We start from the raw sequence: 27,175 nt of genomic DNA, 5'->3' as shown, positions 1-27,175 counted from the left end.
AAGTTCAGCTCAACAAGTTTCACACTGCAGCAGCTGCACTAACGTTATTTCTGAAACAATAATCTAATAAAACATTATTACTGAAGTTACTCACAGTAACGTAGTCAAGCCAAATAGGTTGGGGAGCTGAACAACTTTACATAACGTTAGATATCTTACTTGGTGGAGCTCATTCACTAAACACACAGTCGCCTTCAGTTTAAAAGATGTATCACCATGAACTCTAACGCTCCTCTCTCCGCTGTGTGGACGCTTCATGTCGGATTAATAACTCCCGTCCCTCCCGTTAGCATCGCCGTTACTGCTGGTATCTTGCCTGGAGGTTAGCGGAGCTAAGCTAACCAGCCAGGTACAGACACAATGATACCTGCTCATCACTACTGACACGTAAATCAAAGACAGTACTTTACTCACCACAGACACTGCAGCACAGACGTCTTCCACTTCTCCGTCAGGACAATCAGCCGAACAACAAACGATGATGTTCATCCGACATGTGAGTGAAAACTCCTCCACAGACTCCGCTCGTGCTCGGTGACGGGGATTAGCCTGTTAGCTCAGGTGAAGCCGAGCAGACCACAGGCTAACAGCTGGAGTGACGAGCTAACGGTGACGTCACGTGTCAATCAAGTGATAATTATTCATAATTTCAAACCTCTATATTATCTAAACGAGCGAGTTAGAAAAAAATTCACCCCCCCCAGAGTTGTCATGGAGGAAGAACTTACTGATTGAGACTAAACTCGTTTTTTGAACCAGGCTGTAAACACGTTTAATTCTGCTCTAAAGTCGGGCTTTTTAACATGGGAGTCAATGGGAATTGACTCCCTCTTGGAGCCAGCCTCAAGTGGCCACCCAGTGAACTGCAGTTATTTGCACTTCCGTATTGGCCTCAGCGCTCAGCCCGGGATGTTGCCGCTTGGTCGAAACGTCATCAGGAGGCACGCAGAACACAGTTACATGTCACAAGTCAAACATGAGCGCTGAGTTGACACCACAGACACATAGGAGCCATGACATCAGTCTGACTCAGGCTCATCCCTGACTCCCCTCAGTGTTCAGACGCCCTCCTGTGGCTGTGACAAGCCACTGCACCGGCTTGCAATCATACATGCAGCTGTTTGGACCAATCACAGGCGAGTATGCATATGAGAGTCATTCTAAAGAAAGTCAAAAGCCATGTTGACCTCTATACCTAACCGCTAAATTAATTTTACTGAACCATAGATGGTCTGTAAAGTTAATTAAGTTTCAATAAGAATATAAATGATTTGAATACAGATCATCAACTGTGGTTAGTTTCTTTTTTTCTCATCAACACTGATGTAAACTTTGAAAAACAAATGGCATCTGTCCACCATCTTGTCTCATGACCATGACTCATCTGAACTTCAATGAATCAATGATTGGTTCGCTGAGGGGAAAGTCCCTCACTGGAAAGTGCTGAGTCACTTCTCCGTGTCTCATTGGTCGAATGGGCGGTATTTCCTGAGAGGACCAATGAGAGGCCGTGTCAGGGTTGACGTATCCAAACGACGGTGACGTCGGCCGCGGAAGTAAACATTAAAGTGAGGATTTGACGCTGCGTCACAAAGTCCGTCTCTTTAGTTTCAGACGTTGTTTGTGTGAGTTTGTTTAGTTAGTTTCAGCTCATCCGCAGTTTCAGTAGTTTCTGTTACTCAGTGAGTTAATCAGCAGCATGTCGGTGGTGACGGTGAAGATTTACCTGCTCGGTAAAGACGAGGCGGTGAAAGAAATCCGCAGGTTCACGATGAATCAGGACGTTTCCTTCGATCAACTGAACCAGAAAACTGCGTCAGTTTTCACCAACCTGAAGAACTTCAATATGTACTACAGAGGTGAGACATGTTTATACTGTTAAAGATATATAGACATGTTTATACTGTTATGATATATAGACATGTTTATACTGTTATGATATATAGACATGTTTATACTGTTAAAGTTATATAGACATGTTTATACTGTTATGATATATAGACATGTTTATACTGTTAATGATATATAGACAAGTTTATACTGTAAAAGTTATATAGACATGTTTATACTGTTATGATATATAGACATGTTTATACTGTTAAAGATATATAGACATGTTTATACTGTTAAAGATATATAGACATGTTTATACTGTTAAAGATATATAGACATGTTTATACTGTAAAAGTTATATAGACATGTTTATACTGTTAATGATATATATCTATATATTTGTACTGTTAATGATACATGATGATGATGAACATTTCAGATGAAGATGGAGACCTGGTGGCGTTTTCCTCTGATGATGAACTGATGATGGGTTTGTCCTGTATGAAGGACAACACCTTCCGCCTCTTCATCAAAGGTACTTTCATCTTGTTGAAGATTGAGAACAGAAGTTGTTTAAGTTCTATGAGAAAAAAATTGTGATTTGTGAATATGAGCTATACAAATAACTTTTAATCGATTGATGTGATCTACTCACCCGAAACTCACCTATTTACTGTTTACACCACGAGTGTACGTGAAGTCCTGTGGTTTATATATATATATATTGATCAGATATCAATCATCTATAATCTTAACAACCAATAATAGTTTTAAATTATGATGTCAATTTAAATTGGCAGCGTCTCTATGTTTTAATAGTTTTTATTTAATTTTTTTTTAGAGAAAAAGGAGCACCGTCGAGACTTTCCTCTCCACGCCTTCCCCCCTTTCACCTTTGCCCCCCCTCCTCCCCCCCATGCTCCACCCTTTCACCTGCCCCCGCCCCCCGCCCTGCACCCTAACGTCACCTGCGACGGCTGCGACGGTCCCGTGGTGGGAACTCGCTTCAAGTGTTCGGTTTGTCCAAACTACGACCTTTGTTCCACCTGCCAGGCCAAAGGGACACACACCGAGCACGCTCTGCTGCCCATCTGGCACCCGCTACAGGTGAGGTGCATCATGGGACATTAGATCAGCTGTCAATCACAGCATGAACACTTGAGTAATAATTATTGATTATTAATCATAATTATTTCTTTACAGCGAAACAATTCTTTCTCATCTGTTTTTTCGTTGTTGATTCTATTTAATGTGGATGTGTGTGTGAACTGTTCTTTCTCTGTCTCTCAGCATTGGCTTCCTCGGGGAATGTTAAATAAATGTCATAATATGAAGAGGTTTAGATGCATGTGGAACCAGACCCAGGGTCAAGACCAGACCCAGGACCAGAGCCAGGACCAGAACCAGGGCCAGGCCCAAGGTCAAAACCAGGACCAGACCCAGGATCAGAACCAGACCCAGGATCAGCCTTCTGACAGTGGTCAGTGTCAGAACCAGTGATTTAATCAGTATTTATGATCGATATGATCATTGTGACCTTTTATGACCTCTGACCTCTGTCTGAAGCTTCTCAGGCCAGCGTGGACTTCCTGAAGAACATTGGGGAAGGAGTGGCAGCCATGTTGAGCCCGCTGGGTGAGTGATGTCCTCATTCATACTTAAGAATAAAGATTTCTGATTGGTTCACTCAGGAAGTGATGGTCTTTCAAAGTAAAAGCACAGTTGAAGGCCTAAAATGACCTATGAATGCCCTTAAACAGGAAGTGATGTCATGTGTGATGTCAGGTATCGACGTGGACATCGACGTGGAGCATGAGGGTCAGAGGTCAAAGGTGAACACTTCAGGTGGTTGGGGTGACGTAGAGACGGACGGAGGTGGGAGCGAGAGGTCAAAGGTCAGTTCTTCAGAAACAGCTGAGCTTTGAGTCAGGTTCAGACATATTGACCCTGACTCCATCTGCTGATTAATCAATAACAGAAAATTCATCAATAAATTGTTCAATTAATTATGTTATAATTAAAAACAAGGATTCTAAGACCACATTTTGTTTGGCTGATTAATCACTTTATCAGAAAAATCCAGACCAGGATCCGCACCAAATATTGTGTCCATCAGTATTCCTGAATCATCTCTTGAAAAAAATCTTTAAAAAAAAAAATACTCCTATAAAATGTTTTATCTCACAATGTTGAAGAAAGAGATTAAAACAATTCCAGAGTTCCTTTCTGACCTGTCAAACATCATGTTTACTGGAAATCTATTCATTCTGCTGACAAACAAATGTACATGAAAACATAAGCTCCCTTGCTAAGGTAAATATTTACCTGTATATTTAAAGGGTTCTTTAACAAGGCGGAAACATGCGACAAAGTTAACCTAACCCCTAACCAAGCCTGAATCTGACCCAGGTCAGAGGGTTAGGGTTTAGTTCAGACCCAGACATTGAAGTGACTGTGGTTTTCAGGTGAGCAGAGACTCTGATGAGGAATGGACACACCTGAGCCCCAGAGAAGTCGACCCCTCAACTGGAGAACTTCAGTCCCTGCAGCCTGAGGACCAGGACCCCTCTTCAGGAGGACAGCAGGGTCCAACAGGTCTGAGGGAGGCCGCTCTGTATCCTCACCTGCCTCAAGGTGAGACCACCTTCTGCTCCAGTGTCTGATTCGTCATTATGACCCTGCTGACCTCTGACCCCTCCTTCAGCAGAGGCAGACCCCCGTCTGATCGAATCACTGTCCCTCATGTTGTCCATGGGCTTCACTGATGAGGGGGGATGGTTGACTCGACTCCTTCAGGCCAAAAACTTCGACATCGGAGCTGCGCTCGACGCCATCCAGTACGCCAAGCAGCCCCGCCCACCTCAGCCATGATGGTGCCAACATTGTGATGTGATCACTGACATCACCTGTTCTTAACCAATGCCATAACCAGAAATCATTTATTCTGTAATATAAGATTATCTGTCAGATGATTACTGTTAGTCAATACTTTAACTTGTTAATCAATACTCAAACTCATTGATTAGTGTTTGGTTTGTGTTAATCTCTACAATAAAAACATGAAGAACTGAACGTCAGGATGTTTTTGATCAGTTTATAAATAAATAAACCAAAAAGTCAGCTGATTTTAATAATTTTTGAATTAAATATTTTTAGTGATCAAACAACAACAGTAAAGAAACAGACAAATGTTTGTAGATTTAACACCGTTAAATTGTTAGGGTTAAATTTTCTAATTAAAACTCGTCATTGTCAAAGCTGAAATCATCTTTAGTCTCAAACAGGGAGGAAACAGGAAGTAGTGGGCGGGAGCTGGTGATGACGTTACCACAGGACAGAGATGTGGCTCCAGTTTTTGACACCCCCCCACTGACAACAGGGTCACATGACTCCTGCACCCGAGAGTCACAACCAAGGTAACAAGTCCACCTCGAAAAATGACCACAACTAACTTGGTTCTCATCTGGTGACCTGGATCGGGCCCGACTGGACTCGGGAGGACTGCTGGTTCTTGCTGATGGTCTCTCAGGGTTCCTGCAGAACTTTGAAATATATGAACAGAAAGTCCAACGTTGATAAATACATAAACAAGTAAAATCTGAATTCAACAAACATTAAAAACAAAATAAAGGATCAGGTTTTATGTTTTTATGTAGAAATGATTCAGGACAAAAAAAAATCTAACTAGATCCACATTAGTCCAGAACCTTCTTCTTTCACAACCATTGGTTCTATATTGCCTGAACGCAACTGGACTCACCATAAACAGTGAAAGCAGATAAAGTCTGTTAAACCTGTTGGTGATGTCATCACCGTACCTGCTCAGGTGAATCTCTTCTCTTCCTCTTCCTGTCAGAAAATAGAGGTCAAAGGTCTTTCACATGATATAAATGTACTTATATATATTTTTGCATGTTATATAAACAATTTCACCAATTTCAGTTTTTTTATATTAAGTAATTTCACATTATACATTTTAATTAACATTTAACTTTCTATACGAAAACATTTTGAACTTTATGAGGTAAATGGTCTGTATTTATAAAGATCTTTTCTAGTCTTGATGACACTGCACTTTACAGTACAGGTTTTTCTATGAGGGGGCAATTTAAATTTCAATCAGTAGTTGGAAGTTCTTTATAAGTGACAGGATTGTTTTCTTTTAATAAACAACTACACACCTGTCAGTCATGTTTTTTCCATGCAGCTGCTGTTCCTCCTCTAGCTCCGCCTCCTCAGGTGTGTCCAGGTATTTGCTCCAGCGACTCACCTGACTCTGTGTCACTGTTACCTGCCAAAGAAGAATTCAAAACCTGTTGTACGTACGTGTGTGTGTGTGTGTGTGTGTGTGTGTGTGTGTGTGTGTGTGTGTGTGTGTGTGTGTGTGTGTGTGTGTGTTCACCTGGTCGTCATTCTCCTCCTCTGCATCCCTGGTAAACACACACAGATGAGAACACATGATTGACAGGGGAGAACCCTGATAGCAGGCCAAGGCCAAGTTGCAGTGTATTGTGGGACAGGTTGGTTACCATAGTGACTCCTGCTCCTCCAACATGGCTCCTACCATGGCGTTCAATTTCTGAACATGACGTCTGCAGTCTGCCCCGGAGCCCCGCCCAACCTCCTGACAATCAATCAATCATTCAATCAATCTGGTACATTTGTGTCTCTCATGACTTTATATTCTTTATGACCAGGACATGAAAACTTCTGAAATGACAGGAAGTAGAAAATGATTATTGGATTATTTGTTAGGGGCAGAGCAGCAACAGGTTTTGGAATTACTCTGATTATTAGGGCCCGAGATCTGAAAGTGCAGGGTCTGGAATGGTCCCCAGCACTGAAGGTGCGAGACACCTTGTTTTTGAAGGGATTATTATTGTTGTTGTTATTAAGTGCAAGGGCAGGAGCTACACATTTTCAGTTTGTCTTCCTATTCCTTTACTTTCGAGTATCATGCCAAGAAGCAAAAAACATCCTCTTGACACTCTTTGCCACGCTGAACAGGAAAACAGCCATTTTGGATTGCCTTTCCACACGTGCTATAAACTGTCACACAGAGAAATAGCTCTTATTATTACTATTATTATTAATCTTAATTGTATTATTATTAATATTGCCATTGTTATCGTCGTTAAGCTATTGCATATTATTATTACACAATTTTATAATATGAATTATATTTAGGGCTGATTATGGCAAAAATCCTAATCAGGATCATTTCAGTTCAATATTCACTTGTGCGTTGGCTCCTCACATACAATGACCTACATGATAAAATGATAAAGACCCATCGTACATTGAAGAGCTGATATTATCCAACAGATCAGTTCTGTCGCTCGGTGAAGACTCACTGTGGTCTCTGAGAGTAGAACAGGAGGCTCTTCAAGTATGGAATCTGCTTCCATTTAAGATTTCAAACTTTCTTCTGTGATGACAATCGAAACTAACTCAACAGTTTAATGTGAAATGTTTAAAAGTTAAAAAATAACATTTATATTCTGACCTTGAGCAGCGACTGTTTCTCTCCACAAATTTTACAGGTCCACCTGGTTGCCTTCTTCACCTGACAGACAAAGAGCAGAGTTTAAACTACTGTGAGAGTGTGTGTGTGTGTGTGTATATATACACTGTGTATGTATATATATGTGTGTGTGTGTGTACATACATGTGTATGTGTATAGATAGATAGATAGATAGATAGATAGATAGATAGACATACTTTATTCATCTCTGAGGGGAAATTCTTTTGTTCCAGCAGTACAGACTTTTTTTTTAAAGAGCATACATGTAGGATATGGTGACGTTGTTCAGACAGAGCTAAATTGAGGCAAATTTAAAAGTTTAAGTTTAAAACAGAGGTGACTAGTTGAATGTTTCAATAATCAAGAAGCATAAGAACATAAAACCATAAAACAGTGCAAGAGTAGATGTGGTACAGTGATAAAGTGATAAAACAGTGCAGGTAGTAAGTGATACAGTGATGTGCAGAGGCGAGACTAGCTCCTATATACAATCTGCGAGAATAACATCTACTGATATTGAATAACACTGTGTATAAGAAGGGGATGAGCAGGCTCTTCTTCCTGAGGAGGCTACGATCCTTCAACCTATGCAGCAAGATGTTGGAGATGTTCCACCAGTCCGTTGTGGCCAGCGCATCGGAGCCGGGGAAACTAACAGACTTAGTCAACTAATTAAGAAGGCTGGCTCCATCATCGGCTGCAAACTGGACAACATGGAAACAGCGGTGGAGAGGAGGACGCTGAACAAACTGCGATCCATCATGGATAACCCCGACCACCCTGTCCACCACATTCTCACAGACTCAGACAACTCCGCTGTCCCAGGGACAGACCCAGGAATGACTTCCTGCCATCCGCCATATCGTGTGTGTGTGTGTGTGTGTGTGTGTGTGTGTGTGTGTGTGTGTGTGTGTGTGTGTGTGTGTGTGTGTGTGTGTGTGTGTGTGTGTGTGTGTGTGTGTCACCTGTTGAACCTGGAACTTTTCACAACTGAAACATCGGACGACATGAAACTCCTGAACCATGACGCCTTCAAACGGATCTGGTTCTTGTTCTGATCCTGGTTCTTGTTCTGATTCTTGTTCTGATCCTGGTTCTTGTTCTGATCCTGGTTCTTGTTCTGGTTCTTGTTGTGATCCTGGTTCTTGTTCTAATCCTGGTTCTTGTTCTGATCCTGGTTCTTGTTCTGATCCTGGTTCTTGTTTTCACCGTCAAAGTACGACATTTTTCGCGGGAATATTTGCAACGTGTGACACGTCATAGTTTACGCCAAGCAACGCGCAACGTCAGAGCGCCACCTAAAGGCTGGAGGAACGTCATAGTACTGTTTTAAAAAAACTTTTTTTACAGTCCTTGACGTCGGAAATAATTTTTTTCGACAAATAAAATAAGAAATAAACAAGGAGAGAATTTTTTTAATGGAAAATAAAACAGGACAGCACAAAGATTTAGGATGAAAACATTTTTAATAATCTATAATTCATTCAGTTACATCAAGTCTAACACATTTGTGTCATTCCACTGACGGATATGATATAATTAATATATAGAAACATGTTGACTTCCAGATCCTCCATAGAACAAACTATCGCTGTTAAAGAAATGTTTATTTCCTTCTGAATCAAAATCAGAACAGAGAAGAAGGAATATTTTTGTCTCTTTTCTGACACAAATTGGAAAATTAACAAATGAAAACAATTTGTTTCTTTAATTGAACCAAACATTTGAGTTCTGTCATCACAGAGTTCAGATTGTAAAAGGAATAATTCATTAATTGTTAATAAAATGACCTCTTCTCTCTGGAACATTGTGACGTCGATCTTTTTCGGTCATGAAGAAAATAAACGACCAACTGGAGTCTTTGCTGCTTCAAACACTGTCCTGTAGGAGGCGCTAGAGAGATTCAGTCTATAAATTGCAACTGTTAATTTAGCAGCTGCTTCATTTAAATTAATATTGTTTTATTTATTGGAAACTTTATTCATAATCAGTAATTCAGTCCAGTCGCTTATGGATCCTAGGTTATTCGTTTTTAATGATCAATAATTTGACATATTCATGAATACCTTTGTAAAAAATACAGAAAAATAAACAAAGTGATTTTACTTTGTTTTCATACGATAAACATTAATCTGAAGACTTTAATATTTGTTGAAAGTGTAAAAAAACACAAACTTTTTAAATCAACACAACACCAAAAAAGCAGTAGTGTTTATTAGAACAATATAGATCAATATGATTGATTTAAAAAACATCCTCTGACACCATCAGTACTGCCCATAGATGCACTGTATGAATATGTGTGTGAATGGGTGAATGGGTGAATGGCAAACTGTAAAGTACTGTACTGTAAAGAACTTTGAGTGTCATCAAGACTAGAAAAGTGCTTTACAGTTCAGTAGCGCTATATACATACAGACCATTTACCATTTATCAGTCAACAGGAATGATGTCATCACACACAGGCAGACATCAAAATAAAAGCCTGCTGGTGTGAATTCACCTGGTGAACGATATGTGACTTTATTGATCTGATGATTAATTAATAAACTATTAATAAAAAACATTCAACACCAATTTTATTTCCTATAAATAAAGTGACCTTTATTATTCATCACTGCATTTTCTTAAACTTCCTGTTTCTGACATCAACCCCTGTGCTTGTTTTCAGCTCTACTTTTTTATTAATTGATGAGATGTTTGGACATTAAAAACTTCAGCTTCCTGTTCCCCTGTCTGTTAGAGCTGAGACTTTATACAGGATCAACTAAATAGTCAGACAGATTGCTGGGTAACATCAGGGTCGGAGGTGGAGCTAATCTGGCGCTCCACTACCCGCTGAGTCTTACAGGTGACGATCTTGCTCTGGATGTCCACCTTCCTCTCAAAGTAGTCAACAAGTGGAGGCTCTGTCAGCAGTGATGCGAGTACCTGCTCAAAGGTGATTGACCAATCAACATCCAAGACGTCGCCCTGCCGCTGCTCTCCACCAATCAGCACAGTGTCATCGGCGATGTCCTTGCACTGCAGCGAGCTGGAACTCATCACCGAGTATGACGACAGCGACATGTCATCTTTGGCTTCCTTGTCGGACATGTGCAGAGGTTGCGGCTCCAAGTGGGCGTTGGCTAGTGCCTGGCACAACTGGGGATCACCTGACCCCCCCTCACCAGGCCCCTCCTCCCTCTGGGAAGAGGGCGGGGCCTGTGCAGCAGCAGTCTCAATCTTCTTGGTTCCATTGTTGAATTTCTTGCCGACCTCGCCGATGCGCAGCAGGAGACTCGCCACAGTGGCGATGGAGTGATAAAGCTGCTGCTCCAGAGGCTCCTCACTGAACATGTTGTACAGAGTCTTACACAACTCAATGAACTGCTCCTAAAAACACACACACACACACACACACACACACACACACACACACACACACACACACACACACACGTTAACGCACGTACATACACACAGACACACCTCATCCTGAGCGAACACCTGACACATCCTTACCTGGTTCATGCGAGGCAGGTCTTTGATGGTCTCTGACTTGGGTTCCTTCTCTTTGGCCCACATCCTCAAGTAGTACCTGTAGTCCTTCACCTTCTCCTCTGAAACACACCACAGGTCAGAATTCAGGAACCTCCGAGTGGACGGATCGACTGTGACATTGACCTAAACTTCATCATTTACCTTTCTTCTCCTCACTGTCGCCAGCTGCATCCTTCCCCTCCTCACCTGTTCACAGAGATCAATCAATCAATCAATCAGTCAAGTGTGAGTCACTGAGATGTCGAATGTTCGTTCAAGTGTTGTCATATTTCCTGTTCCATATTCAGCCTCTTTCTACGCCCCATCATTGATGTCATATTGCAGGTGTCACAGCAGGGCTGATGAGCTCATTATATATGACATCATTGACTGTGGGCAAAAACCGTGCAAACACAGTAACACAAACCTGTGGTCAATTCCTGCTGACGCAAAGAGTCCAGATTAGACATCAAGTGAGATTCTGAAGAAGAAGAAACAGAATTGAATTACATCATCCTTTAAATATATATATATTTTTAAATTTATAATTTATGAAAACATATGTTTTTTTAGAAGGTTAATATATTATTCTTGTCTATTATATTTTGATGAGTTTTCACCTTGTTGTTTATCATCTGTAAAGAAGTGTGTCGCCTCCAGAGCAGATTCTGCCTCCTCAGGACACAGAGCTTAAACACAAACAAACAAATACATAAACAAATAAAAAGACAGAGACCAATAAACAATCACATAAATGATTTGGTGTCAAGGTCACATGTCAGGTGGGGGTCCATGTGTTACCTGGTGGGAGATGGAGCTTGTACAACAGTTTAAGTTTTTCCATCATGTCTCCATGAGACATCCCACCTGTAGAAACAGAGAGAACACATTAACTAAGAGAACCAGCTGAAACCACAACCATGTTCTTTCGTGTTTTACGAAGCAGGGTTTATGTTTATCCAGGTAACTTCGGATTTAATTCAAAGTTTTCAATCCTACCAACAACTCGGCCTCTGTCACATGAACACGCTCATAGCTGGATAAGAAAACCTTTTAAGTTACAAGGACAATCAGGATGATCTTAGGATCTAGACCTGTACTACAAAACAGGATTTGTGGATATCAGGGTAACGTTTAAATTTCCATCCTACAAACAGGGTTTTGCACCATTTTTAGAGTCAAATTTAATAATTTTTAAAACCTTTTTAGGGACTTAAGAAACTACTATTAGCTTAATTTAAATTTTTGTATGTTGCTTCTTTACTATTGTACATTGTATATATGTGTGTGTGTGTGTGTGTCTATATATATAGACACACACACACACATACATACATCTGTCCCCTCTGGAATTGCACCAATGAGATGAAATATCCATCCCTGGTAAGAGACATCGGAACCAGAACTCAGCTTTACAGGAAGTTGACTCACTGAGTCCAGTGACGAACTCTTTGAAGTTGACCAGTCCGTCCCGGTTCTGGTCCAGGAGTCTGAAGAGGCGGGCTGACAGAGAGGGGGTGTGGTCTCCACAGACCCAGGGGGTGAGTGCAGAGAACAGCTGAGTGAACTGAGCCAGGTCGATACGATACTGCTCCAGGTACGGAAGACTGGGGTCATGACGCTCGGCCGCAGAACTGCTGGAGCCCCAGTAACAACTCGTCATGTGTTTGGACTGAAGAGGGCAACAAAAACAAATCAACACAACAAACAAAACAAATAAATGAAACAAATAAACAAAAACTAATCAACAAAAATCAGTGGATCCTAATTGAGGACTATGATCACAACAAGACTTCTTGATACACAACATGTCTCCTCATCTTCTATCATCAGTGACTCCTCAGTTCATGTGTCTGCTCCTTCATCTCTATCAGACATGTCCTCATGTACAAATACTTTAAACATGAAGTTACAAACTGTTTCTTCTAATGTAGAGAATCTGTTGTTGTGTTGATGTCTTCAGTTCATCAGCATCTATTGTCCTCGTGTCCTGGAGACGGATCCTCACATGTGACTCTGAGCTTCAGTTACTGCTCAGAAAGTTTCTTTGGTAGTTTGACTCTTGTTGAGTTAAGAACAGTGGACGTTGCTGCTCCTTGTTAACATCTATGAGACAAACTGTGGTTTGTGAATATAAGCTGTACAAATAAAATGTGATTGAATGAAAACAAGTCAACACGACAAATAAATACAAATATAAACAAAGAAAGAAAAACTAACACAAACACAAACAGAGGGGTATTCCATTAAAGTGTCTGAACTACTCCTGGGGTCTGTACTACGAAGCAGGTTTAGCGGTTATAGGGGTAACTTCAGGTTGTTTTCAGTCCCACGAAGCTCATTCACTTCTTCTCGCTGTAAATCACCATGGTAACTTATGCTGAACGGTAAACCTGGAGGGTATTCCATCAAAGTAGCCAAACTAATCCTGGTTTAAGTGAAAAGGTCCAGCTTCAACTTCCACTCCAGGCTTAAGCTGTTCCACTAACACAATTAATTTGGGTCTAATCAAGGCTTATTCTATCCAGGCTGTAAAAAGCCAGCCTTTAATAAATAAGACACTTCAAATCACTTTAACCCTGATGTCCTCACTGTGCGCGTCAGTTACGTCTCGTGTTGTGTACAACACAGATTAAACATATGACTCATACACTACAGAATCAAAACCACACAAAGTAAACGTCAGTCCTGTACGAGTCCTAATAACTTGATCAATGATGGTGTTTAATGTTACAGTGTAAAGTGAGCGCAGGTCAGAGGAGGAAACAGACTCCGACAAGAGACTGACACAGACCGGACCTTTAATGAGCATGTTAGAATTATTCAGCATCCACGTCAAGATGCTTCTATGAAGAAATGTCGACAGCTCTGTGCTCAGCTCAGTCTCTGTTATTGCAGCCCCGGCTTCATTCTTTACACATCGTTACTCTGGAGGACACACTTAATTTAAGTGGAGATTAAGAACATTTATGCACACATGTTAGTGAATGATGCCCAACATCTCTGAAAGACTAAAACCTGTGTTGTGTTTTTCTGCAGCAGATCGGCAGATGATCATTGGGCTCAAGAATTCAAACTCATATTTACCAAGAAATGAAACATGTCGTAATCAACGAGGCGGAGACATCAGGACAAAAACTTTCTGACTGAATGTGAGAGTTTATACAACAGATGAGGATTCTACAAGCACGGGTGAATGAAGTAATGAGGCGGGAGTGAAGCCACAGACAGAGAAGAGAAGATTCTCAGCACTGATCTCACAGACTCAGCTAAATGACAGGATTCGTTTTAGAAGCTGCAGAATTGATTTCAAACTGTTTCACATGTGCTGTTAATCATTCTCCTCAGACTGTGGATATGAAGCTGTATCATATCAGATATGTTTGAAATCACTACATTTACTGTGAATGAGTCTGATGAAGTTTGTGTGAAGCGCCCGACCCAATAAACTTTATTCTATCACATCCTCAGTTCAGGAGGCAGACTCCCGCTCTACATTTAAGAGTCGGCTTTAAACCTTCCTTAATGATAAAGCTTATAGTTAGAGCTGGTCCAGACTCGTCTTAGATCAGCTCTGGGTTCTGCTGCTGTAGCTTTAGAATGTGGAGGAACACATGACACATGGAGCTTCTCTCAGCTCCTCCTCTCTCCTTATCACATCAAATAAATGAATGTCTCATCAATACATGTTATTGACTTGACTTCTTCCCCGGAGTCCCTGTGCCTTATTGTTAACAGATCCAGGGCCGCGACTGCAGCCACATCATGGATCATGATCATGGATCCTTGGACCAATACTCTTCACCCTATATATGCTCCCCTTAGGCAACATTATCAGACAGCACCACATACAATTCCACTGCTATGCAGATGACACCCAATTGTATATTTCCATGAAGCATGATGAATCTAATCGCCTAGTTCAACTTCAGGAATGTCTCAAAGATATCAAGGCGTGGATGACCCAAAATTTTCTACTTTTAAACTCAGACAAAACTGAGGTTGTTGTAATTGGCCCTAAACATCTCAGAGAAACACTGTCTGACCAGATAGTCACTTTGGATGGTGTCAGTCTGGCTTCCAGCTCCACTGTGAGGAACCTTGGAGTGTTGTTCGACCAAGACATGTCATTTGACCCCCATATTAAACTAGTGTCTAGGACGGCTTTCTTCCATCTGCGCAATATTAACAAAATTAGAAACATCCTGTCTAAACAGGATGCTGAAAAACTAGTCCACGCGTTTGTAACCTCTAGATTAGATTACTGCAACTCTCTATTAGCAGGATGCTCCATGAAGACTGTTAAAAGTCTCCAGTTGGTCCAAAATGCTGCAGCACGAGTGCTGACAGGAACTAGAAGGAGAGATCATATCACTCCTGTCTTAGCTTCCTTACATTGGCTCCCGGTAAAATTTAGAATAGAATTTAAGATCCTGCTCCTCACTTTTAAAGCCCTCAACAATCACGCCCCCTCATATATCAAAGAGATGATAACACCTTATTATCCAAGTAGATCACTTCGGTCCCAAAACACAGGCTCTCTAGTGGTTCCAAGAGTCTGTAAGAGTAGAGCAGGAGGTAGAACATTTAGCTATCAGGCTCCTCTCCTGTGGAACCAGCTCCCACTCTGGGTTCGGGAGGCAGACACCATCTCTTCATTTAAAGTAAAACTAAAAACGTTCCTTTTTGATAAAGCCTATAGTTAGGGCTGGATCAGGTGAGTCCTGAACCATCCCTTAGTTGTGCTGCTATAGGTTTAGACTGCTGGGGGAACGCCCATCATGCACTGAGCACTTCTTCACTTCCCTCTGTCTCTCTGTCTCTCTGCCCCCCCACACTCATTTATTTATTTATTTATTAGTTTTAACATGTCATCATGTCAAAGTGTCACTTTGTCCTCCCATAGTCCCTCTGGCTCTTCTCTCTATCTCGTTTCAGATAACTCCGGCACCGGGACTACAGGACCACAACGACCACCATCACCATTGTCTGCATTTATTACAAGAACTCAGCAATTCATTAATATATCTAGTCATGTTGTAGATCTATACATTGTTATTGTTATGGTTAGCCTTGATTTTGATGGTGCCAAATTGTTACCGGTCTCTCTCTCTCCACCTCATCTCTCTTCTCTCCCCCGCTTTCCACCCATCTCTCCTTTCCTCCCCCCTTACTTTTCTTTCCTCACCCCAACCGGTCGAGGCAGATGACCGCCCACATTGAGCCTGGTTCTGCCAGAGGTTTCTCCCTGTTAATGAGGGAGTTTTTCCTCTCCACAGTCGCCTGTGCTTGCTCATTGTGGGAACTGTTGGGTTTCTCTATGTTAATATTGTTTTAAGGTCTTGACCTTTAAATGTAAAGTGCCTTGAGATAATGTAAATTATGAATTGGCGCTATATAAATAAAATTGAATTGAATTGAATTGAATCATGGATCATGATGGTGGATCGCGAATCAGAGATCATGATCATAATGGCGGATCCTGTATCGTGCTGGCTTCTGATCGTAGTGGTGGATCATGATTAAGGCGGCAGCTGAGGTGGATCCTGATGGCAGCAGTGGATCATGATGATGGATTCTAATGGTGGATCCTGAACGTGGACTATGATCACAACATGACTGCTTGATAAACAATATGTCTCCTCAGATACTCGACCATTACTGACAATAACTCCTCACTTCATTCACCTTCCATCCAGCTTCAAACTGTTTACTCTAACCAGCGCTGTAACTACTATTTCTCTGATGTTCTCAGTTCACATCTACTGGACTTGTGTCCGTCCTGGGAGACGGATCCTCACGTGTCTCTCTGAGGTTTCTACGTTCTTTTTTGGAAGTTTTCCCTGACTCTTGTTGAGTTAAGAACAGATGATGTCACAGCTTGTTAAAGCCTATGAGACAAATACTGATTTGTGAATATGGGCTATACAAATAAAATGTGATTGATTGATTGACATCCCAACAATCTGAACACAAAAACAACATAAAGTACAGATACTTTATAGTATTAAATTGCATCTAATGAAATGTGAACAGTGTGTTTTAAATATAGGTAAATCTGTAAATATTTACCTTTGAGCCATGAAAAATATGACACAGCCACTAGAGAGCGACATCCAGCTGAGCCCTTACAGCTGTAGAGGAGCTCGAATATATAGGGACATCTGTGATGGGGGGGCTCTATGTCCAAGGGTTTGACTTGTTTAACTCAACAGGTTTGAGTCTGTCACTGTAATGATCCTCACTAGTCCTTTATATCTCACTGAGACACGATATTACTGCAGAGCCTCATTGCAACGTGCTGACGTTATTCATGATGTGTGAGAAGATTTAAAATATTTTCATCTTTACCAACTACAGTTGTGTATTTGCAGGAAGATAGGCAGTTTGACTGACAGCTCCAGTAATACAGGAAGAAAGAGTTCAGACCAAATCATGTTTCACACACATCTTAGAATTTAACTTGACATTTTACTGGAGACAAGTGAATCACTTGACTTTTCAAGGCTTGAAAATAATAACTAATAAACAGTTCAACAAAACTTTGACTTCCATGAGCTAAAACTTAAAATTATTTGAGTGACAAAAACTTTTTCCACCTGTTTGACTTTCTTTGAGACACAGCTAAACATAGCTAGATCATAATCCTGGTACAAAGCAGGTTAGCTCAGAAGTATAAATTAAAATAGTGACTGAGCAGGAATTAATTTCATGGAACTGAAGACTCACTTTAATAAGCCAGACTTATCAAAGTAAACCGGGATTAACATTGAGCCACTTTGATGGAATATCCCACTGAATGATTCCTGTTTTTACCTTAAAGAGACAGAAGAGGTCCTCAAGCTCGTCGATACTGAACGCTGACTCCGTCATCATCGCCCTCACCTGGACACACACACAGGCATATAAACATTCCATCTGCATTAGCATTTTAGCATTAGCTTTTAGCATGCTAACGTACCACACTCCTCTTGGCCGTGTCCTCTAGTGATTGGATGACCTTTAACCTCTGTTTAAACCTCATCTGCTCGATGACGTCAGAGCGCAAGCTACCAAACTTCTGTTCAGAGAAGAAGAAACTGTCTCAGGGGACAGACACTGACACATGGAGTGACATATGGTTTGACAGATTGACAGAGGAACAGACAGAGGAATGGATGAATAAATGGACAGATAGAAAAATAAACTGATAGAGGTACAGATAGATAAATGACCTCATAAGACGACTTGATGAGGTCGAAGATGTCGATTTTAGGTGGGGGGACGTCTCCGCTCGTCAGCAGGGCATGCAGGTGAGGGATGGGCGGAGCCACTGTCTGTTTATTCACAACATTATCCAGGTATCTGCATTCAAACACATTTTATTTAATTAAAATGTCTACCTGTCCACCCTGTCTCTACCTGTCTCTCTACCTGTCCACCCTGTCCTTACCTGTCCACTTTGTCTCTACCTGTCCACTCTGTCTCTACCTGTCCACTTTGTCTCTACCTGTCCACCCTGTCTCTACCTGTCCACCCTCTCCTTACCTGTCCACTTTGTCTCTACCTTTCTCTCTACCTGTCCACCCTGTCTCTACCTGTCCACCCTCTCCTTACCTGTCCACTTTGTCTCTACCTGTCCACCCAGTCCTTACCTGTCCACTTTGTCTCTACCTGTCCACTCTGTCTCTACCTCTCCACTCTGTCTCTACCTGTCCACTTTGTCTCTACCTGTCCACCCTGTCTCTACCAGTCCACCCTGTCTCTACCTGTCCACTCTGTCTCTACCTGTCCACTCTGTCCCTACCTGTCCACCCTGTCTCTACCTGTCCACCCTGTCTCTACCTGTCCACTCTGTCTCTACCTGTCCACCCTGTCTCTACCTGTGCACTCTGTCTCTACCTGTCCACTCTGTCCCTACCTGTCCATTGTCTCTAACTGTCCACCCTGTCTCTACCTGTCCACCTTGTCTCTAAATGTCTCTACCAGTCCACCCTGTCTCTTCTTGTCCACTGTCTCTACCTGCCCAGGATGGTCATTGCTTCTCCCTCGTCACTGCAGAACAGCAGGGCGTCCATGTTGTCATGGAGTACAGTCAGCGCCACCTGCAGGTAAATTCAGAGAAAGGAAGTAGTGTAGTTACAGGTGGCAGAGGTCAAAGGAAAAGAGAGAAGTAACCAGTCAGTAACTAGTTAGTACTTAACAATAACCAGTCAGTAACTAGTAAGTACCTGGAAGATGACCTTGATGCCCTCATAGAAGAAGCAGTCGACCAATAGGACAGCACTGTCGAACGGCATCACAGACAGGAAGAGGGTGAGGAACCATGACAGGCTGATGGTGGAGATGACGCCCAGGTCCTGCATGTGTTCGTACAGCAGGGGGAGGAACGCCCGGGTGAGCTCCTCAAACACACCCTGATCCACCAGAGCTCCTGCAGGAACACACAGCACGTCACACCCAGCAGCGCCCCCACTTGTCTGAGAGCAGGTGATCACAGATGTCACAGACTGTTACTGACCTACAACCCTGGTGTTGTAGTAGTCAGGCAGCATTCGCTCACACAGCGCCACCAACAGCCAGAAGGCTTCTTCCTCCGTACAGTAGAGAAGCAGGACAGAGGTTACGATGTTCATGGCCTGTAGGGGGCACAGATAACCTCCATTTTATTCAATGTATATACTGAAGGGGCTATGGCCTACAAGATTGACAGGTGTGTAACCACAGGCACTCCATTCTGATTATATTTGTAAGATAAAATACTTAACAATTTCTTTTAATGAAAAGTTTTATTATTTTAATAGTTACCAGTTCATATTTTATATATATTTTATGTGACATAATGACCTGACAGTATCCGATGCAGGGGTTGCGATGGGCATAGGCGGTGAGGACGCGGCGCAGCGCGGTGATGCCCATCTCGTTCTGGAACGCTCTGTGTTCAGGCATTGATCGATGGAGGTCACGCTCGATTTCCTCTGTCGCCAATGAACACAGCCCCATGGCCTGCTCCACCAGGTCGCCATAGTAACCAGGGTGGGTCACCATCTCGTTCTGTGCCCCTAAGTGAATGAATGAATGAACGAATGATTAATTAAATGAATACATTAGTGAATTAATGAATGAAAGAATTCATGAATGAGCTAATGAGTAATTGAATGAACGAGTGAGTGATTAAATGAACACTGACCAGAGAAAAGTAACCACAGCTCTCCTCTCAGACATTCTGGGATCCCGTTGAGAACCAGTTCTCTGGTTCTTGATGTTCTATACATACAAACTCCTCGACCAAACTCTGAGAAATGGATGTTCCATGACTCCTCCTTCATCTTCTCCTTCATCTGCAGGGTAGGTGAGGTGTGAGGAGGTGAGGAGGAGAGGACAAGCTTCATGTTACACATCAGGTTTTACTGATCAACATCTAACAGTTCTGCTCAGTACCAAAACTTCAGCACGGTACCACATGTAAAACCAGCAGTTTTCTGGATCCAGTCTGCGACATGAACTCACCGCTTTTGGACCTAGGTCCTCTGGAGTGCCTTGGTAGTAGAGCTGCAGCAGACCCTGACTGGCTGTGGGCAGACCGGGGTGGTAATGGCGCCCCCTGTGGGCAGACTGAGATCCTCCTGATGAGGAGGAAGGGACACTGGAAGACACCTAAGGACAAAAAAATCAAAATGAAAGTAAAATTAAATCAACTCTTCTCATTGATTGGGCAACTGAGGATACCGTTGTTGACAAACCAAACGAAAAAGACACGACTGATCATTTTCTGTGCGCCAGTAATTAAGCCTTTTTCGCAGGATTATGAAATTGTACAATAACAACGACAACCTGTGGACAATTCCACAGTAAATAATACTTTTAGTTTGAAAAATGTTCATCTTTAAATGTAGAAATAAGGTCAGGCTGTTCCTGCTGCCCTGACTCCTCTTGTCTCTCTGCTGCAAGGACAACGCTATATTCACAACGCTATATGATATGTGGCTCAGTTAGTAACCATCAGTTGGTTGTATACTACTTTTCACAGTGCATTGCGGGAGAAAATTTGTGCACTAAATAGGGAATAGAAATTAAATAAACACAACATTTGGACATAACTACAAAAAAAGGGAGAACTCACTACACAGTGATTAGTGGGTGACTTTAGTCACTGCCACTATTTTACAGACTTCATGTCTGAAAACAGCTTATGACAACACTCTACATCAGTGACATACCGAGTGACCAATCAGAGACAGTGGGTTGATGTTGCCCCAAGCACTGTCAGGTGTTCGCTGCAGGAAGTCAGAGATGCGTTGGACCAGGAAGTCTCTGTCTTTGAGGTTGGCAAACAGGAAGTTCATTTTGTTCTTGGTGCTGATTGAGACAGGGCATGGCAAGACACTGCTGCTGTCCGCCTTCTCCACAATGGACACCTGAGGAGCAGAGGACTATGGGTAAAATCCTGGAAACATCAACACAGACAAATCAATCAATCAATCAATCAATCAGATAGAAGATTGTTGGTGAAGATTCATGTGGGACACTAATAAAAAAATCATGTTAGATATATGTTTCTATTAAAATAATTTTAACTCATGTTGAAGTTGATTTTTTTAGTTAATACAAATAATCCAATTTTGTTGACGCATACATCAGGGGCCTGTACTATGAAGTGAGTTCAACTTACCCAGGATATCTTTCAGTTATCTAGCTGAACCTAACTTAAATAAATATTAAACATCTGGCTCAGGGTTTATGTTACAAACTCGGTGAACAGAGTGGGATGGTTATGATTTACACAAGCTTTTAGCTTTGTATTGCATTAGGTTAATATTCCAGCGTTTGTGTACACGTCTCATGAACTTTGGAATGAATCAAACAAACACAAAGCAAACTTCAGTACAGTTAAGGTCCTGATTACTTGTGATGAGTGTTTATTCAAAGTGTAAAGTGAGCTCAGGTCAGTGAGTGTGGAGGACGACACTCAGACTCTGACACGGCACAAACCAACCACTACTTCTGATCCTGAAACAGCGGCACAAATAATCTCAATCATTGGTCCGTCGTTGAAACCTTGTAGTCACACTTATTTTGTATTATTCTGATCACAGGCATCACAGGAACTTGTTTCCACCCATTTGACATTCTTTGAGACACAGCTAAACATAGCTAAATCGTAATCCTGGTACAACACAGGCTAGCTCTGAAGCATAAATTACCATAGTGACTAAACAGGAATTAATTCAAGCCAGAGTCATGGAACGGATCACTCACTTAAATAAGCCAGACTTATCAAAGTTAGCCAGGATTAACGTTGAGCCATTTTGATGGAATACCCCACTGCTCCGAAGCAGGTTAGCCATTCAACATAAATGAGCATGGTGATTTACCCTGATAAGAATTGAACAAGCTTCGTAACACTGAAAACAACCTGAAGTTACCCTGATAACCACAAATTCTGCTTTGTAGTACTAGGCCAGGGGCAATTTTTGTTTACCTCTCTGAGTGGAATGATCAGCTGACACAGATCTTCTTCTCTGCTGTTGAAACAGATGTAGTTGTTGGAAATAAACAATTGTCCGACCACGTGCATCTTGGCAAATGGCGTCCACAGCGTACAGTCCGTGTGTCCATCCAGACGCTCATCCTGCATCAGACGAAACATTGCACGATAATGCTCATTCTTCGCCCGTGCATCCAGATCCCTGCCAACCAACCAAACAAACACAACAGACATCAAAAACATGCAGCATCTATTGTTCCTCTGTCTGTCCTGGGAGAGGGATCCTCACGTGACTCTTTCAGGTTTCTACGGTTTTCCTGTTAATAAAGTTATTTTATTTTATTATTAGTTTTACTCTTGTTGAGGGTTAAGAACAAGTGATGTTGCTCCTCCATCTATGAGACAAACTGTGATTTGTGAATATGAGCTATACAAATAAAATTTGATTGAAAAACCGACAAACAACGAAAACAAACAAACAACAAACATCACAAATGAACTAACACAATCAAATAATAGAAAAACAACACAAACAAACAACAAACATCACAATCAAGCAAACAACAAAAGCAAACATCACAAATGAACAAAAATCACATACATGCAAACAGTGTAAGACGTGGGTACACACTGTACAAATGATAAAAGATGAACCCTGTGAATTTGGTGCACGATTACTGAGCTGAGTGAGACCTCTTCAGCGCAGACACATTCTTCAGTGACTTGCAGGGTTTGGGCAGCAAACAGTCGGCAGCAAACGCCTCGTTGTCAAGCAGCTGACGCATGGCGATGTTAGCGAGCTGCTCCATCAGCTTGAAGGTGTCGTTGATGTTGAGGAACATGGAGAAGAAATGTTCAGTGTGACGAGTGCTGACACAAACGCTCTCTGGGAACAACAAGGTGGCATTCTTCTCCAGTTGGGTCACCTCTGTCCACGGCACCACCAGGGACACTGGAGGGTGGGACAATAACAACAACAATATGATACAATAACATTTCTACATCAATATAAGGAGTTTCCTGTTCTACACACACTATAAACTCTGGCTTGTGATTGGCCGCTCGTACCCTCCTTGCCCAACAGGAAGGAGTAGAAGCACAGGTGGTTGATGGACAGGTACAACCAGCCCTGTCGCGGGACTCTTCCTTTCCAGTAGCTGCAGGAGTAATAATTCACCAGCTTCTCTTCATCAGGCATTCCGAACAACCTCCTCATCTTCACCTCTGCCTCCCGAAACTTCCCACAATCCTCCTCCTGCTCCACTCCCGGCTTCAGCCGGTTTTCCTCAGCAATGATGCCCTGGGGGAAGTGACATCACTCACTGACAGGTATACGGGCAGAGCAACAGTGAAGAGGACAAAGAGGAAATAACATACAGAGATCTTCCCTTTGACAAAGGTGGTGACGTCTTCATCATTGTCAAAGATGGAGATGGTCTGCAGTAGGTTGGACTCCAGCCAATCCCAGTGCTCTGTGATCTCCTTCCTGGACGAGCCTGCAAGACACAGCTGAGGGTCAACAAACACTCAGCTACTCCCACTGCTGCCAGTCCACTCCCGGCCAGTTCAGTCCAGTCTAGTCCAGTCCGGTCTAATAGACTCACCACAGGCAATGTTCCAGTAGATCTGAGAATCTGACGTCTGTAACAGGATCCTATACGGAGCTACTCGAGCACTGGAGTCCAAAACCACATCCAGAGTCCCAACCAGGAGACCTGCACACACACAGACAGATACAAAGAGAAAGACAGACAGGTACAGACAGAGACCAGTTCCAAGTTATTTTTAAAATACCTGTTTCACTGAGCTGAAGAAGTGGTCACATGACACTGGTCACATTGCAAAATTTAAAACATGCACACACTGAAGTCGACTTCATGGCTCAGGAGACTGAATCTTCTGAGCAACATGTGAAGGAACAGTTAAACTACAGGGTTTCCTGAGCATGTTCACATAAAGGGGAACTATTTGCAGCATCTGACCAATACATAATGAGTCGTCAGCAGCAGAGTTTAAATCACTCCTCTCACGTTCTGCCAACCATAGCAGGGATAAAGATCACAACCTGGTTTGGGACTTTGTATGTAACACGGAGTGCATTCAAATCATCTTCTTTCATAACCACTATTCCTTGACTCTCATGGAATAAGTCACAAGGTCAAGAAAAGATATGAAGGGGAAGCTGTAAGTTAGGAAAGGAGAATCACAAGGAGAAATTCCGACTTACACTCAGCATATTTATTTTAAGAACTTTATTGAGACAGTAGATACAGGCAGGCAGAAAGGTACTCTGTGCTGTCGCCCAAAGAAGGAAAATGTACTGTTTACTACAGAATGACATATAGAGAGGAAACATCAGTTAATAGATAAATAAATAGATTGAATTGAAAAATAAAACAGGACTGATGTTGAAATAATATAAAAACATGAGGAACATACGAGAAGAAAACCTTATATTAGTGCAGAAAATTATTTTGTGTGCATTATAATCAGGAATTAAAATGACTTTTATATTTGTGTTGAGTTGTGATGTTGTGAACTATAACTACATTATGTTTGTTGCTGACTGGAAAACAAGTGACAGAAAAAAATCAGGAGCTCAGATAAATGTGAGGATTCACATCAGTTCTGTATCATGTTGGGAAAATTAAACAGATGTTCATTCATTTTATATTTACTTAAAGGAGAAGTTCAGTTTTTTTCAACCTGGTCCTTATTTCCAGCATATGGTATGTAGATCTACTCACCCATAAGGGTTTGGAGTAACTTAGGAGTCCTTCGGACGCTTTTAGATCCACACGCGATCGGCGTATATCCATACAACGCAAGTGATTGGGGCATCCACAATACAGCCTCTAAATAATGCATTATCTGCTGCGAAACTCTTTATTTACTATGAATCGCCAGCACTAGTCCCCTGTGAGTCCAAGTTGCTTTGTTGACATCCCGGGCTTTCACTGGGGTGACGTCACCGAGGCGCGCAGCCGCAGATCAGCTGTGTTTGTTTACACGGAGTTTGCTGCTGCTAGTTTTGCACAACATGGCAGAATACTTATCAGGTGCTTTACAGTACAGTAATTTTTTAAAGCAGCTGTGTCCTGGTGCTCGGGCGTATTCACCTGGTTAAAGGCTAACTAACTTCAGCAGGCTAACGAGCAGCCTCGGAGGTAGCGTTAGCTTAGCGAACCAAGAGCAAGTTGTCTTCCTGTTTAATCAACAAACCAGGCGGCAGATAATGCGTTATTTAGAGGCTATATTGTGGATGCCCCAGTCAATTGCATTGTATAGGTATACGCCGATCGCGTGTGGATCTAAAAGCGTCCGAAGGACTCCAAGTTACTCCAAACCTTATGGGTGAGTAGATCTACAAACCATATGCTGGAAATAAGGACCAGAGTGAAAAAAAACGACCTTCTCCTTTAAGATGCATGATTTTACATCACTTTAAATATTGCTGCCACAATGCTTTTTGGGACGGCATCTCCTTTCCTTTCATAAAGAATGGTCCGATGTTTCCTATGCTAAAGGAGATAAGTAAGGAAGCATTGAGGCTCCTTTCCTTTCATAAAGGATGGTCCGATGTTTCCTATGCTAAAGGAGATAAGTTAGGAAGCATTGAGGCTCCTTTCCTTTCATAAAGAATGGTCCGATGTTTCCTATGCTAAAGGAGATAAGTTAGGAAGCACTGAGGCTCCTTTCCTAATAATTTAGAGAATTCAAACAGTTCTTATTATGGCGGCTGCTGAAAAACTTCAGGTCATTTCACTCAGTTAAGAAGGTTCCTATAGAAAATGGACGATCTGAATGCAGCCACGTGACATAACAAAGTCCGTCTCCACAACAACTGAACTGATGAAGACCATGTGATAATGGTTGACAGCTCAGGAAAACCTCAGTGCACCGGGGTTTATACCCCTGGAGGTCAGGAGGGGTAATGCAGCCTGGACTCTGACTGATCACAGAACCTCAGGTACTCACCGGACAGCCCCCCCCCACGGCCGTGCCCCCTCCTCCTCTGCAGAATGAAGAACGGGTTGGCCCGCTCCCAGACCCAGAGCGCCCCCACCAGGAGCACCTCCTCCGGCTGGATCCACATCGCCCCCTGGCGGAGAACACCAACCGCTACTGCCCCTCCACCGGAAAAACACCGAGTTACTGCCCCTCCACCGGAAAAACACAGTTACTGCCCCTCCACCGGAAAAACACAGTTACTGCCCCTCCACCGGAAAAACACCGAGTTACTGCCCCTCCACCGGAAAAACACAGTTACTGCCCCTCCACCGGAAAAACACAGTTACTGCCCCTCCACCGGAAAAACACAGTTACTGCCCCTCCACCGGAAAAACACAGTTACTGCCCCTCCACCGGAAAAACACAGTTACTGCCCCTCCACCGGAAAAACACCGAGTTACTGCCCCTCCACCGGAAAAACACAGTTACTGCCCCTCCACCGGAAAAACACAGTTACTGCCCCTCCACCGGAAAAACACAGTTACTGCCCCTCCACCGGAAAAACACAGTTACTGCCCCTCCACCGGAAAAACACAGTTACTGCCCCTCCACCGGAAAAACACCGAGTTACTGCCCCTCCACCGGAAAAACACAGTTACTGCCCCTCCACCGGAAAATAACGGAACAAACACGGCACTGCTGATGTTGTTTGCAGAGACGTCAGAAGAATGTATATCACTTCCGGGTCTGACGACACAGGACACGCCCTCTGCGCGCACTGCATCATGACGTGACAGACTGCGGAAAACGTCATCACGTTGTTTTTCGGGTTATGAAGTGAATCATGTTTATTTTATATAGTTAATATTATATCATT

The 27,175-nt window shown here is 42.4% G+C and overlaps 3 protein-coding genes across 9 annotated transcripts; 1 reads left to right on the top strand and 2 right to left on the bottom strand.

Annotated features, from left to right (window-relative positions):
• Window positions 1-1,490: 1,490 nt before the first annotated feature.
• sqstm1 (sequestosome 1) lies at window positions 1,491-4,905 on the top strand. Of its 4 annotated transcripts, none has more exons than XM_069531218.1 (8): window positions 1,491-1,859; window positions 2,273-2,368; window positions 2,675-2,940; window positions 3,169-3,313; window positions 3,400-3,468; window positions 3,619-3,728; window positions 4,299-4,467; window positions 4,541-4,905. In XM_069531218.1, exons 1-8 carry the CDS (start codon window positions 1,700-1,702, stop codon window positions 4,702-4,704), a joined length of 1,179 nt encoding a protein of 392 aa, XP_069387319.1. In that variant the 5' UTR covers window positions 1,491-1,699; the 3' UTR covers window positions 4,705-4,905. The 4 variants fall into 4 exon arrangements, with proteins under 4 accessions (XP_069387319.1, XP_019961448.2, XP_019961449.2 ...); XM_020105889.2 differs by having other exon boundaries at window positions 3,124-3,313; window positions 4,538-4,905; XM_020105890.2 differs by having other exon boundaries at window positions 1,530-1,859; window positions 3,124-3,313.
• On the bottom strand, window positions 4,605-8,609 carry mrnip (MRN complex interacting protein). Of its 3 annotated transcripts, none has more exons than XM_069531220.1 (7): window positions 8,324-8,609; window positions 7,340-7,399; window positions 6,363-6,457; window positions 6,236-6,263; window positions 6,015-6,124; window positions 5,652-5,682; window positions 4,605-5,375 (listed from the first exon to the last, which is right to left on the bottom strand). In XM_069531220.1, exons 1-7 carry the CDS (start codon window positions 8,381-8,383, stop codon window positions 5,070-5,072), a joined length of 690 nt encoding a protein of 229 aa, XP_069387321.1. In that variant the 5' UTR covers window positions 8,384-8,609; the 3' UTR covers window positions 4,605-5,069. The 3 variants fall into 3 exon arrangements, with proteins under 3 accessions (XP_069387321.1, XP_069387323.1, XP_069387324.1); XM_069531222.1 differs by having other exon boundaries at window positions 4,965-5,375; window positions 5,652-5,676; XM_069531223.1 differs by having other exon boundaries at window positions 5,238-5,375; window positions 5,594-5,682.
• Window positions 8,610-8,805: 196 nt separating this feature from the next.
• LOC109641420 (TBC1 domain family member 9B) lies at window positions 8,806-26,751 on the bottom strand. Of its 2 annotated transcripts, none has more exons than XM_069531211.1 (23): window positions 26,326-26,751; window positions 23,952-24,062; window positions 23,725-23,843; window positions 23,416-23,647; window positions 23,041-23,299; window positions 22,342-22,549; window positions 21,080-21,277; window positions 20,370-20,516; window positions 20,050-20,200; window positions 19,707-19,921; window positions 19,381-19,498; window positions 19,091-19,293; window positions 18,882-18,964; window positions 18,095-18,224; window positions 17,842-17,940; window positions 17,697-17,765; window positions 12,312-12,552; window positions 11,682-11,747; window positions 11,501-11,569; window positions 11,308-11,361; window positions 11,043-11,087; window positions 10,863-10,960; window positions 8,806-10,733 (listed from the first exon to the last, which is right to left on the bottom strand). In XM_069531211.1, exons 1-23 carry the CDS (start codon window positions 26,441-26,443, stop codon window positions 10,134-10,136), a joined length of 3,633 nt encoding a protein of 1,210 aa, XP_069387312.1. In that variant the 5' UTR covers window positions 26,444-26,751; the 3' UTR covers window positions 8,806-10,133. The 2 variants fall into 2 exon arrangements, with proteins under 2 accessions (XP_069387312.1, XP_069387310.1); XM_069531209.1 differs by lacking the exon at window positions 26,326-26,751 and adding an exon at window positions 25,095-25,113.
• Between the last annotated feature and the right edge of the window lie 424 nt (window positions 26,752-27,175).

Source organism: Paralichthys olivaceus, chromosome 9, assembly GCF_024713975.1.
Source record: "Paralichthys olivaceus isolate ysfri-2021 chromosome 9, ASM2471397v2, whole genome shotgun sequence".
NCBI classification, from domain to species: Eukaryota; Metazoa; Chordata; class Actinopteri; order Pleuronectiformes; family Paralichthyidae; genus Paralichthys; species Paralichthys olivaceus.
Note: the sequence above shows the minus strand (reverse complement) of the source record. Positions and strands in the feature narration are given on the sequence as shown.

Bases quoted from the DNA above. Each gene is read 5' to 3' on its own strand.
- sqstm1 (XM_020105889.2), top strand. From the start codon at position 1,700: ATGTCGGTGGTGACGGTGAAGATTTACCTGCTCGGTAAAGACGAGGCG. The intron at 1,860-2,272 runs GTGAGACATGTT...TGAACATTTCAG, and splicing joins CTTCAATATGTACTACAGAG to ATGAAGATGGAGACCTGGTG. The intron at 2,941-3,123 runs GTGAGGTGCATC...TCTGTCTCTCAG, and splicing joins CCATCTGGCACCCGCTACAG to CATTGGCTTCCTCGGGGAAT.
- LOC109641420 (XM_069531211.1), bottom strand. From the start codon at position 26,443: ATGTGGATCCAGCCGGAGGAGGTGCTCCTGGTGGGGGCGCTCTGGGTC. The intron at 23,844-23,951 runs GTGAGTCTATTA...TGTGTCTTGCAG, and splicing joins CTACTGGAACATTGCCTGTG to GCTCGTCCAGGAAGGAGATC. The intron at 12,553-17,696 runs GTAAAAACAGGA...TGCCCTCTTCAG, and splicing joins ACCTCTTCTGTCTCTTTAAG to TCCAAACACATGACGAGTTG.
- mrnip (XM_069531220.1), bottom strand. From the start codon at position 8,383: ATGGTTCAGGAGTTTCATGTCGTCCGATGTTTCAGTTGTGAAAAGTTC. The intron at 6,264-6,362 runs GTAACCAACCTG...TGTGTTTACCAG, and splicing joins GAGGAGCAGGAGTCACTATG to GGATGCAGAGGAGGAGAATG. The intron at 5,376-5,651 runs GTACGGTGATGA...TATATTTCAAAG, and splicing joins GAAGAGATTCACCTGAGCAG to TTCTGCAGGAACCCTGAGAG.